This window comes from Cupressus sempervirens, chromosome 9 (assembly GCF_028749045.1).
Source record: "Cupressus sempervirens isolate cs-2001-9-10 chromosome 9, ASM2874904v1, whole genome shotgun sequence".
In the NCBI taxonomy this organism is placed as follows: domain Eukaryota; kingdom Viridiplantae; phylum Streptophyta; class Pinopsida; order Cupressales; family Cupressaceae; genus Cupressus; species Cupressus sempervirens.
In genome coordinates this window covers 434,699,529-434,712,334 of record NC_143126.1, presented here as the reverse complement: position 1 = coordinate 434,712,334, position 12,806 = coordinate 434,699,529, and the positions used below count along the sequence as shown (strand labels likewise).

Sequence of the window (12,806 nt, the reverse complement as noted above, 5' to 3'; positions counted from 1 at the left end):
AATAATATTATCACAATCTTTATATTATCTATGTCAGTGACTATAGCTAAAATAACACTAGCTTATATATATATATATGTTACGCCGAGAGTAATCTTTCTTGAGGCACCTACTTTCATTTAATCCCAAGGTTATTTTATTCACATTTGGGAATTATGAAAATAGGCTCCTCGAGAATGATTACTCTTAGTGTAATATATATAGGTATATATAAGCTAGTGGCAATCGCGACGCAATAAGAAATGTATTTTTTATTTTTTCTATTTTTGATAAGGTTAGTATTGAATTATTTATTTATTTTTAAATATTGTTATACAGAGTTACTATAAAATTGTAGTTGTATAAACTTACTGTAAAATTATTCTTCAACATTTTATTTTTTAATTCTATATATGGTGTTTAATTTGCATGACTTTAATTTATTTTTATTTTAAGGATATTGTTATGTAAAATGTTACATTTAGGAGTAGAGTTATGGTTAGGGTTAGTGTTAAGTTTAGTTTAAGAGTTAGAGTTAGAGTTAGAGTTAGAGCTAGTTTAAGAGTTAGAGTTAGAGTTAGAATTAGAGTTCAAGTCAGGGTTCAAGTTAGAGTTAGCATTAGAGATAGAGATGGGGTTAGGGTTAGATTTAGGGTTAGGGTTAGAGTAAGAGTTAGGGTTAGGATTAGAATTAGGATTAGGGTTAGAGTAAGAGTTATATATAGTGTTAGGGTTAGGATTAGGGTTAGACTTAGGGTTAGGGTTAGTGTTAGGGTCAGGGTTACAAGTAGAGTTAGAGTTAGAGTTAGAGTTAGAGTTAGGGTTAGAGTTAGGGGTAGGGTTAAAATTAGAGATAGAGTTAGAGTTAAAGTTAGAGTTAGAGTTAGAATTAGAGTTAGGGCTAGAGTTAGAGTTAGAGTTAGATTTAGGGTTAGAATTAGGGTTAGCATTAGGATTAGGGTTAGAATTAGTAGTAGAGATAGAGTTAGGGTTAGAATTAGTGTCAGAGTTAGTGTTAGGGTGAGAATTAGAGTTAAAATTAGGGTTAGAGTTAGGGTTAGAGTTATAGTTAGGGTTAGGGCTAGAATTGGGGTTAGGGTTAGAATTAGGATTAAAGAGCTATGGTTATATAGGTTTAGGGTTAGGGTTATAGTTAGGGAGAGGATTGGAGTTAGAGCTAGAATTAGGGTTAGGGTTAGGATTAGAATTAAGGTTACAAATACAATTAGGGTTGGAGTTAGAGTTGGAGTTAAAGTTAGGGTAAGAATTAAGGTTAGAGATAGAATTATGGTTATAAATATAGTTAGGGTTAGAATTAGGGTTCGGGTTAGGGTTAGAATTAGAGTTAGGGTTAGCGCTAGGGTTACAATTAGAACTAGGGTTAGGGTTACAATTAGAGTTATAGTGTTAGTGTTAGTGTCAGTGCTAGTGTAAATACATGTCACATTCTTCAATGATTAGGATTCCTTTATGACCTTTATTTGAACAATGATTGTGAAAGACTTCTTTCGTCATTGAGGGAAACCCATCCACTTTTGCAGATGTGTCATGCAAGAATTTTTGTGCATCTTTCATTTGCATTTCTTCCATTTCCTCAACATAGTCAATTGGCAATATTGCTTTCTCCACAACTTTAATTATAGTTGTGCACGACTCTTAATTATCCGTAGGCATTTGTCAAACTCAGTCTCAAAAAAATTATTTGAGGTCATTCAAGTAGTCAGGCTAGAATCAATAATGTTTGATTCTTTGTTCGAGACATCCATAACTCAAATAGTAACCTGTAAACTTATAAAAAAAATCAATATATAGAAATAATGAGAATAAAAAGGTATTAATAATTAACATAAATTATTTCAAATAAATAATGTTCAAAATAAGATAAATAAAAATGAAAGCTATTTCAAATGAAATATTTAGATTGTAATGTTTGAAATATGGTGGCATTGCCTTCCACTTTTCAAACATTACAAACATAAGTATTAATAAAAATATATACATACTATGAAAAATATTTAAATAAAAAACATACATAATATAATTAAATAATGAAAAATATAAACTAAATATATATGATTCGTCTATTTTAAATTAATTATTAACTTTAGTAAATACACATTTTATTGAAATGTTAATCTTGTCATCCACATTATTGATAAAATTTAATTATGAAATGTGAAAATATAAAACTATTATGAAACATACAAATCTAAAACATGCAAACCAAAAGCATTTTGAAATATGCAAATCTAAAACTAATATGAAACATGCAAATCTAAAACTAAATTGAAGCATGCACATTAAAAATGTGCAAATGAAAAGTATTATCAAATATATAAATCAAATAGATTTTGAAGGCAATTCAAATTCTAAATCTAAACGTGAGATAAAAGTAATTGAAATTAATGCTAAACTATTACATGCAAATCTGAACAATTTTGAATGCAATTCTAAATTTGAGATGAAACTAACTGAAATTGAAATCTAAATCAAAGTAGAATATTATAACGAAATTTGAAACTAAATCTACATCTAAATCTAAAGACATAACTAAATCTAAATCTAAATGCAAAACTAAATAAAATATAAAAAATAGAAATAGAAATCTCACTTGCAAAAAAAATTACTCTAAAACTTTAATCTACTTCTCTTTAAAAACTCCAATCTACTCCAATAATCTCCACCTCTTCCTCCCTGCAAAAACACAAAATGAAAATGAAATGAGGAGCATTAATTTTATAACCTATGAGAGGCTCCTCATATCCCCCAATAGATGTCTCACATTCCACGAATTTGTTTTAAATTCCCCCATTCCCCACAAAAAAAAGAAAAAATATATTTAACAAAAAGAATATGTTTCATATTTAAAATTTTAAAGAAATTATTTTGGGCCTATTTTTTTGGGTCCTATTTTTTTGGCATATTTTTCAATTCCTAGTTTTTTGGGCCCTATTATTTTGCCTCCATTTAGGTCCTATTTTTTGGGGCATATTTTTCAATTCCTAATTCTTTGGGCCCTAAGCCTCCATTTAGCTTCTTATTCTTAATTTAAGATAAACTTATATTATGAAGTTGTTAGTAGAGATAGTTTTAAATTTATTCTAAAATTAATTGGTGCTTTTCATTTAAAAGTAGAATTTATATTTATAATTTTTAATTTTTTAAAAAATTATTTAAACATTTTTACTAAATGCAAATCAAATAACATTTTCTCATTAAATAAAATTTTAAGTTTTGAAATATTTGAATGAATCATCAAAAATAAAAAATCTGTAAAATAAATTTAAAACAAAAGTCTATATTTCAATAGAATATTTTTATATTTTATTCTAAATATTTTATGAATATTTTTATTTTGTTTTATATTTTATTTCCATTAATCTTTGATATAAAAAACATCCAACTAAAATTCTAGATTACATATTATTATGAATAATAGTATGATTGAATGATATATATTATTTATAACAATTATTTTTATTTAGTATTTATAATAATTAAGAATATTTTATTTGTTAATTTATTTTTAAGTTCTTTGTTTTTTTGGGATTCGATTATTCTGACCTTTTTATTTTGGTATAGTCATTTGCCATCCTATTATTTCGAGACAACCATGTGTCACCCTATTATTTTGGGGTCTATTATTTCAGGATGACCATATGTTACCCTATTATTTTGGGATGGCCATATGTCACCCTATTATTTCGGGAATAAATTTTTGATTTATTAAAGTGCCACATGGCCATGACAAAATAAAATGCATTTATGAAATCCTTTTTAATTAAATTAAGATGTAACTGCTCTCATTTCTTTTTTATTGATGGCGAATCTATTTTGACATATTTTTGTGGTGGGATTTGCATGTGCTCCTAGAAGCTTCTCTCTCAACCTAATTAATATGTGGTAACTAGAAGAGATATTGCTATTTGAAGATTAAATCTTTAAAAAAAAATTGATTCAGTATCTAATTTCAAGTTACATAGTGTCAATGTTCATAAAATAATATTTAATATTTCAAATCTTGCTATAGATGTAGTAATGTACTAGCTTATATATACCTATATATATATATTACGCCGAGAGTAATCGTTCTCAAGGTGCCTATTTTAATTTAATCCCAAGGTTATTTTATAATTGGGATTTATGAAAAAAAATAAGAGCCTCGAGAACGATTACTCTCGACGTAATATATATATATATATACATATATATACATATATATATACACATATATATACATATATATACATATATATATACATATATATATATATACATATATATATATATATACATATATATATATATATACATATATATATATATATACATATATACATATACATATATACATATATACATATATACATATATATGTATATATATATATATGTACATATATATATATATATATATGTATATATATATATGTATATGTATATATGTATATATGTATATATGTATATGTATATATGTATATATATATATATATATATGTATATATATATATATAAGCTAGTAGCAGTCGCGGCGCAACAGATAAATTATTTTTTAATTTTTCTTTTTTTGATCTGGTTAGTATTGATTTATTTTTTTCTTTTTAAATTTAGTTGTATAAACTTACTATAAAATTGTAGTCATATAAACTTAGTATAAAATCATTCTTCAACATTTAAAAAAAAAAATTCTATATATATTGTTTATTTGCATCACTTTGATTCAATCTTATTTTAGGGATATTATTAGGTAAATTGTTATATTTAAGAGTAGAGTTATGGTTATGGTTAAGGTTAGAAATAGGGTTAGGGTTAGCATTAAGATTTAAATTAGGGTTAGGTTTACAATTAGAGCTAGAGTTAGAGTCAGGATTAGAGTTACAATTAGATTTAGAGTTATGGTTAGGGCTAGGGCAAGGGCTATTTTAGGATTATGACTATTTTTAGGGTTAGAGTTAGGGTTAGGTTTAGAATTAGAGTTTTGAATCAGGGTTAAGGTTAGAGTTAGGGTTAAGGTTTTAATGAAGACTAAAGTAAAGGTTAGGGTTAGCATTAATATTTAAATTAGGGTTAGGGTTAGGATTTTAATCAGAATTAGGGTTAGGGTTACAATTAGAGCCAGAGTTAGGGTCAGGATTAGAGTTACAAATAGAGTTAGAGTTGTGGTTAGGGTTATTTTAGGATTATGACTATTGTTAGGGTTAGAGTTAGGGTTAGGTTTAGAATTAGAGTTTTGAATTAGGGTTAAGGTTAGAGTTAGGGTTAGGATTTTTGTCAAGATTAAAGTAAGCGTTAAGGTTAAAGTTAGAGTTTTGAGTTAGGGTTAAGGTTAGAGTTAGAGTTTTGAGTCAGGGTTAAGGTTAGAGTTAGGGTTTTAGTGAAGATTAAACAAAGGGATACGGTTAGGATTAGAGTCTAATTATGATAGAGTTAGATTTATAGTTAGAATTAGAGTTAGGGGTATGATTGGGTTAAGGATTAGGGTCAGTGTTAGTGTTAGGGTTGGAATTAGAGTTAGGGTTAGGGTTGGAGATAGGTGTATAGAAAGGGTTAGGGTTAGAGTTAGCTTTAGGGTTAAAATAATTTTTAGGGGTAGAGTTAAAGTCCAATTATGGTAGAGTTAGATTTAGGACCACAATTAGAGGTAGAGGTAGGCTTATAGTTAGGGTTAGGGTTAGGGTTGGAGTTACAAAGACATTTAATATTATGATTAGGGTTAAAATAATTGCTAGGGTTAGAGTTAAAGTCCAATTATGGTAGAGTTAGATTTAGGGCTACAATTAGAGGTAGGGGGAGGGTTACAGTCAGGGTAGGGTTAGGGTTAGAGTTTCAAAAAGATTAAATATTATGATTAGGGTTAATGTTAGAGTTAGGGTTAACGTTAGAGTTTTGAGTCAACTTTAAGGATATATTTAGGGTTAGGGCTAGGGCTAATATTAAAGTACAATTATGGTAGAGTTAGATTCGCGGTTAGAGTTTGGGGTACGGTGGGGTTTCGGTTATGGTTATGATTATGGTTGGAGTTAGAGAAAGGGGTAGAGAAAGGATTAGATTTAGGGTTATGGTTAGTGTTAGTTTTACATATTGAGTTAGGGATATGTATAGAGTTACATCAGGGTTAAGGTTAAGATATGAGTTTGAGTCAAGGTTAAGTTTAGAATTAAGGTTAGGGTTAGGGTTAGGGTTTCAGTCAGCATTAAAGTTAGGGTTAGGGTTAGGGTTATATTATAATTATGGTAGAGTTATATTTAGAGTTAGAGTTAGGGGTAGGGGTAGGGTTAGTGTTAGTGTTAGGATTAGAGTTAGGGTTAAGGTTAGGGTTAGGATTGGGGTTAGGGTTAGGGTTAGGGTTAGAGACAGGGTCAAGGTTAAGTTTAGCATTACAATTAGGGTTAGAGATAAGGGTACATAAAAGGTTAGGGTAGGGGTTAGGGTTAGGATTAGGTTTATGGTTAGAATCTGAGTTGGGGTTATAGTTTGAGTTAGGGGTAGACAAAGCATTAGAATTATGGTTAGGATTAGAGTTAGGGGAGAAGTAGGACCACAGTCAAAGTTACGGTTATTGTTATGTTTAGAATTACATTTAGGAGGGTAGCTCGTTCTCCTTACACATGCCTATTAGCATAATAGAACAATATAAGGATTAAAATGTTCCTTATGTAGTTTTATAACTTTATTAGTTACATTTATAAATATACAATTAATTAATGTTAATTATGCTTAGCATGAATAGTGTACAATGAAGGAGTACTAAACATTATTGAGGTAATGATTACACTTAAAATGAGTATAAAATGAACATTATGCTTTAGAGTGGGTTAATAGTTAGAAATAACACATCAATTTTATACATAATTTAATGATCAACATATTAATGATATATCTCATGTAAAATCTTTAATAATACAAAAACAAAGGTCAACAAAAAGCATTTCAAATATTTGGAAGTATAGTTGAGAAGAATTTGAGATAAAAAGTTAAATCGTTTATTTATTATTTCGATACATAGATGGAAGGAGAATAATATCTCCTAGTACAATTATCTGGATAAAGTAATAAGTGAAGATTTGAAAAATGTGAAATCATCATATGGACCATGTGTATAGCTCTCCATAATGATGTAAGTACATCACATATTCTTCAGATATTAAAATTGTATTACGACCTTTGTTTGTAATATGATCATCATAGACCTCTTTCATCATGGATGGAAACACATCTACTTTTGTAGATGTGTTGCGTACATATTTGGCAACATCTTCCATCTCCATTATCTCTATCTCTTGTACATGATCAATAGATAAAGCTGCATTCTGAAGTGCTTCTACCATAGTTGTACAACACTGTTTAATTATGCGTGCACACTTCTAAAACTCTGTCTCAAAAAAATTATTTGACTATACAGAAGAAGTTGGGCTAGTGTCGACAATGCTTGATTGTGTATTAGAGGCTTCCATGCCTGAAAAAATGATGGAAAACAATTTAGATAGCATCATCACGAATAAAAAAAGAAGAACAAATGTATAAAGATTAATGCCTAAAATTTAATATTTGTTCTTTTAAAATTGCATATAAAAAAGAAACATAAATTAAAATAAATATATGGTTATGCAACAAAATTAAAAGTATAAGTCTCGTTTTTCTTATTTAAAAATAAATAAATTGGTATTTTAATAAAATATTTGGAAAATGGTGGCATTGCCATCCACTTTTCAAATGTTAATATGTAAAGATTAATTTTAATCTAAATGTAAATTACAAAACTGTTATAATTGAAATAGTAATCTAATTTAGAATGATACTCTAAATCAATATACTACTCTTAATGAAAACATTAGAAATATGTTGAGATATAGTTAACATTATAATAAATTCTTTACTATTATAATATTTAAAAAATGGCGGCATTGCCTTCCATTCTTTAAAGATTGATGCCTAAAAGTTAATATTTATTATTTATAAATTGCATGAAAAAAATAAGCATAAATTAAAATAAAATATATGGCTACTCTAATTTTCAAGTAACAAAATTAAAATTATAAAATTAAGTTTTTATATTTAAAAATAAATAAACTGGCATTTTAATAAAATATTTGAAAAATGGCGGCATTGCCATCCACTTTTCAAATATTAATATGTTATGATTAATTATAATCTAAATGTAAAGTACAAAACTATTTTAAGCAAAATAGTAATCTAATTCAGAATATTAATATACTAATCTTAATAAAAAACTATTATAAATCAAACTACTTTTGCAAATGAAAATAGTAATCATTAAATTTATAATCACTTTTTTTAAAAATAAAATATATTGATATGGCGGCATTGCCATCCATATGAAATATTATGAAAAATAAATACAAGATTAATCTAAAAAATACATTGAAAAATATGAAAAACAATAATGCATGAAACATGCAGATGTAATTTTGTATAGAACAATGTAAAAATTAAGAAATGTCATATAACAAATAAATTACAACTAAATGTAAATAGTGTAACTACTATTCTAAATGGAGATAATAATCAAAATGCAAAATAAAACTTAATAGGGAAAAAAAATTTAACAAAAAGCTTACTTTGCTTTTTGGATCTCCTTGTTGATCTTCAAATGTAAAATGCTTTTCTAAATGATGTATCTCCTTTTCTTCTTCCCAAAAAAGTTTGCTCTACCTCTCAAGAGCAATGAAAGCTTTACTCAAACTCTGTCTTCTGCAAATATGTTCTTCTACGAATGAAGAGCGAAAATGAGAGGATATGAGTTTTTTATAATCAGAGAAAAAACTCTTCATCTCCCACGAAAAAACTATTCAATTTCCACTAAAGGAACTCTTCAAATTCCACATCTCCACTCCTCCACTCCTCTACAAAATTCAAATTAATTACTAAAAAACGCCAATAAGACAATATTACACAACGAAATTAAAAAAAAAAGTGTGTCTACATGTCGTTATCTGTTTTTTTCAAAAAAAAAATATTAAAAAAAAAATACATTAACCTGCCACATTATCTGTTTCGTTGAAAAAAAAATATTAAAAAATAAAATAAAATGGGGTGACAGGCCATCACCCCCGCCACCCCATGTGGCGTTGTTTTATGTGGCAGCAAGACTGCCTGTCAGCGGCAGTTACTGCCACCTCTGACATGCATGTCAGGGGCGGCAGTAACTGCCGCTGACAGGCGGTCTTGCTGCCTTACTCCGCAGCCCACAGCTGGCATTTTCTTTTTTATTGACATTGTAACTGCCGTGCTGTGGCTGTATAGAATGCCTCTCGGCGTAATTAAAAGCTAGTTTTGTAAGTATATTTGACCTTTTTAACATTTCTCAAGATAATTATGTTGTCTAGTAATTGAATTTATGAAAATTGACACATTTATTCTATGATTTACAATTGTCACATGCATCTTATTCATAAATAAAAAATAAAAAATATATACTTTGAAACTTGAAACAATAGCATTTAATTCATTTTCAAAATATAGGGAAAATGATGATTAATGTGCTCTTATTCCATTTTTTTTTTGAGTGAACTTCATCCACTAAAGAGTATTCAAATCTGATTTCTTTGTGACTTAGGAGCTGGAACAGCTACAATGACCGTTGCGCCATTACAACTTATTAGACTATTCAAAATGTGGTGAATCTTGCTGCAAGAGAAAGATTAACATTGGTTTGGCTCTCTATCCTTGAACTCATCAAATTATGGCAGTAAAACTGGTTCAAAATTGTGTGTTGTCTAATTAGATTTGTTAGAGATTGGGTTGTTGGCATGTGAGAGATGTCTTTTAGAAGAAGCGCAGCATGATAACTTTCAAATTCAGAATTAACTTGTGAAACAAAGCTGCATTGCGTGCTGTATCAGAATAGCTACTAAAGATCTTTCTTTGTTGGGATTTTGTTTTAAGTTAAAAGCTTGTCTGTGTTGTACTCTTCACTTCAAAGATTTTGACATGGGCGTCAACTCTGAGAGAGGAAAACATGGGTCTGCACGTAATACGTCTCACTCAACTTGATATAATTACCCTTGAAATACAAACAAACGAGGTTTAACTGAAAAAAACAATAGTATTCAATTCAGTAGTCAATTTTCATTCCATTTGCTAGCTTGGCTTAGAAACAAAATCAATGCCAATTTGTAATTTAATAATGGGATTGATTTGCTTGCCCGCCATTCTCTTCTAATGAGCATAAATACACAACACCAATGGATCTGCAAACATATCAGGAAGCCAAGCAATAGCAGAGCTTCCACATGGCATTCCATATCATGTCAGCCTTCATGAATCTGTTACTTATTTTAATGATTAAAATGGCAGATCAGTGTACTCCAATTTTAGCCTCTGGTGTTGGGGACATAGATGGCCCTCTTCAAGAGCCAACAGTGCCCCTCCTCAATTATTTAAGAACATCCAAGTTTTCTGAAGGGTATGCAAATCTGTGGGGAGGCCAACACCAAAATGTTTCTGAAGATGGTTACTCCGTTTCCATCAGAATAGATAGGTCATCCGGTAATACTTAGCACTAGTGATGCAATTTTTCCTTATTTTGGGGGGTTTTTGCAGCTATTATTACAATTGAATTGAATGAAATGAATGTCGATGCAGGTAGTGGGTTCAAATCTAAAGAGCCTTACATGTACGGCTTCTTCAATGCCGCTCTTAAACTCCAAGGAGGGTATACTGCAGGGATCATCACTTCATTCTACGTATGTCTTTAAAACCCATACATGTAATTAGGGTTAAATGGACAGTTTAGGGGTGTTAGAGTTAGGGTTTTGGGACTTATTATTCCCAACCCTAATTAGGAATAATGAGCTTTCAAAATTCATTCTAACCAATCTATATTTTGATATTTCTATAACTCATTTCTTATGAGAATAAATGGAACACTTAGTAATCATTGGTGTAAATATTAAACAAGCAAATAAATAAAATAAAATACTACACAAAGAAAATAGAATGGAGGAACACAATGTTTATCGTGGTTGGGTAAAACTTGTCTACCTAGAATAGTTAACCGATACAATACAATACATGACAGTATATGTGTATTTATACATTGAGAAGCTTAATAGTCAGTGTGACTGTTGGACTTCATATCCCAACAATTGGATCTAGGTGATGTTCATAGAGGTGAAGCACCAGGACATCCTGGGAGGTCACCCATCCCAGTACTACTCCAGCTTGAATGTGCTGAACTATGGACTTTCCTCCCTAGTTGAACCCACTCCTCTACTAGCATTCCCTAAATCGAATGAATACAAAGTGTTCCATTTATTTTTATGAGAAATAAGTTTGTGTCTTTCATTTATACTCATGAAAAAAGAAATTTAACTTATTGTTAAAAATATCTATAACTTATTAATCCATACTAATTTAATGTGATGCAAGTTTTTAATGGGAGATTTGTGATGATCAGCTTTCGAACAACCAAGTCTATCAAGGATGGCACGATGAAATAGACATGGAGTTTTTGGGAACAATACCTGGAGAGCCATACAAATTGCAGACCAATGTTTATGGAAATGGTTCAGGAGATGGAAATCTGATCGGCAGAGAGCAACAATTTCATCTCTGGTTCGACCCAACTCAGGATTTCCACAACTATTCAATTTTATGGACGCCATCTCAAATCTTGTAAGTTTCATTTTCCCTCCCTTAATAATCTCACATCAGAGCTGACAAAAGATTTTAAAAGCTAATATAACTTTTGTTTTGGTTGCAGATTTTTGGTAGATGGTATCCCCATAAGGAGGTTTCCTAAAACAGCGAGCCTTGGTGTGACATACCCATCAAAGCCAATGTCAGTGTATGCAACCATTTGGGATGCATCTTCATGGGCTACAGATGGAGGGAAATACAAGGCCAATTATAGCTATGAGCCATTTCTTTCCACTTTCTCCAATTTCCAAACGATTGGATGCAATGACAAGGATATCTACTGTTCCAAAGTGCTCATTGATAATTGTTTGGTTTCACCTCATCTAAACAAAAAGCAAATTGTTGATCTGAAATATGTGAGGAAGAGTTATATGACATATGATTATTGTCAGGATGTGCAGCGATATCCCAAGGGCGCCATGCCTGAATGTGCAGAACAAGAAGGCCAATTAAACAAGATGGATATTCTACAAAATCAACAAGAGATACGAGGCTTTCAAAATAAATAACATAGACCAATAGGTATCCAATCATAAATAATGGCAGGGTGTATACGCCATAGTGGATTGTAAATAACTCTTCGATAAGTCAATATTTAAGACATTACATAAGCTTCAGCAAAAACTATTGGGGGATATTATTATTTTTATTTCATAAGTCTATTTTAGAATTGATTAAAAAATAATTTGTTTTTTCTTTCATAATTGCCATACTTCTTCTCTTGTAGTATTTAATTTTTCTTTCATAACCTTAATATTTGATACTTTTCTTTTAATAATAAAGATTATTATACAACATGAAAACACAAGATTATTTTCTATGCATTTTGACTTGGACTTTTGTATTATGCACTTGTGGAGCATAAGGTTGAAGGATAATTCATTTTGATGTTCAGTTCTTCAACATAAAATTTTGGTCTTGAAAGAAACTTATTACTAGAAAGCAATCATAGTTTCTATATAAAAGTAACTACATGTGAGCTAGTCTAACGCTACTCTCATGATGATGTGTGACAAATTTACAAAAAAATGATAATCTCTATGAGAAATAAGATTATGAATAGAAATTAATTCATCTGAAAATAATGAAGGGAACAAAACTAAGAAGATTTAAAGAAGAAAAACTTTTAAGGGGTATTTAGATTAATTCATGTAACAAGATAATCAC

The 12,806-nt window shown here is 29.6% G+C and overlaps 1 protein-coding gene across 1 annotated transcript; it reads left to right on the top strand.

The window, feature by feature from the left end:
• Positions 1-10,197: 10,197 nt before the first annotated feature.
• On the top strand, positions 10,198-12,266 carry LOC149539156 (putative xyloglucan endotransglucosylase/hydrolase protein 32). The gene is made up of 4 exons (XM_089799124.1): positions 10,198-10,487; positions 10,584-10,684; positions 11,398-11,615; positions 11,704-12,266. Exons 1-4 carry the CDS (start codon positions 10,232-10,234, stop codon positions 12,146-12,148), a joined length of 1,020 nt encoding a protein of 339 aa, XP_089655250.1. The 5' UTR covers positions 10,198-10,231; the 3' UTR covers positions 12,149-12,266.
• Positions 12,267-12,806: the final 540 nt, after the last annotated feature.

Bases quoted from the DNA above. Each gene is read 5' to 3' on its own strand.
- LOC149539156 (XM_089799124.1), top strand. From the start codon at position 10,232: ATGGCATTCCATATCATGTCAGCCTTCATGAATCTGTTACTTATTTTA. The intron at 10,488-10,583 runs GTAATACTTAGC...ATGTCGATGCAG, and splicing joins CAGAATAGATAGGTCATCCG to GTAGTGGGTTCAAATCTAAA. The intron at 10,685-11,397 runs GTATGTCTTTAA...TGTGATGATCAG, and splicing joins GGATCATCACTTCATTCTAC to CTTTCGAACAACCAAGTCTA.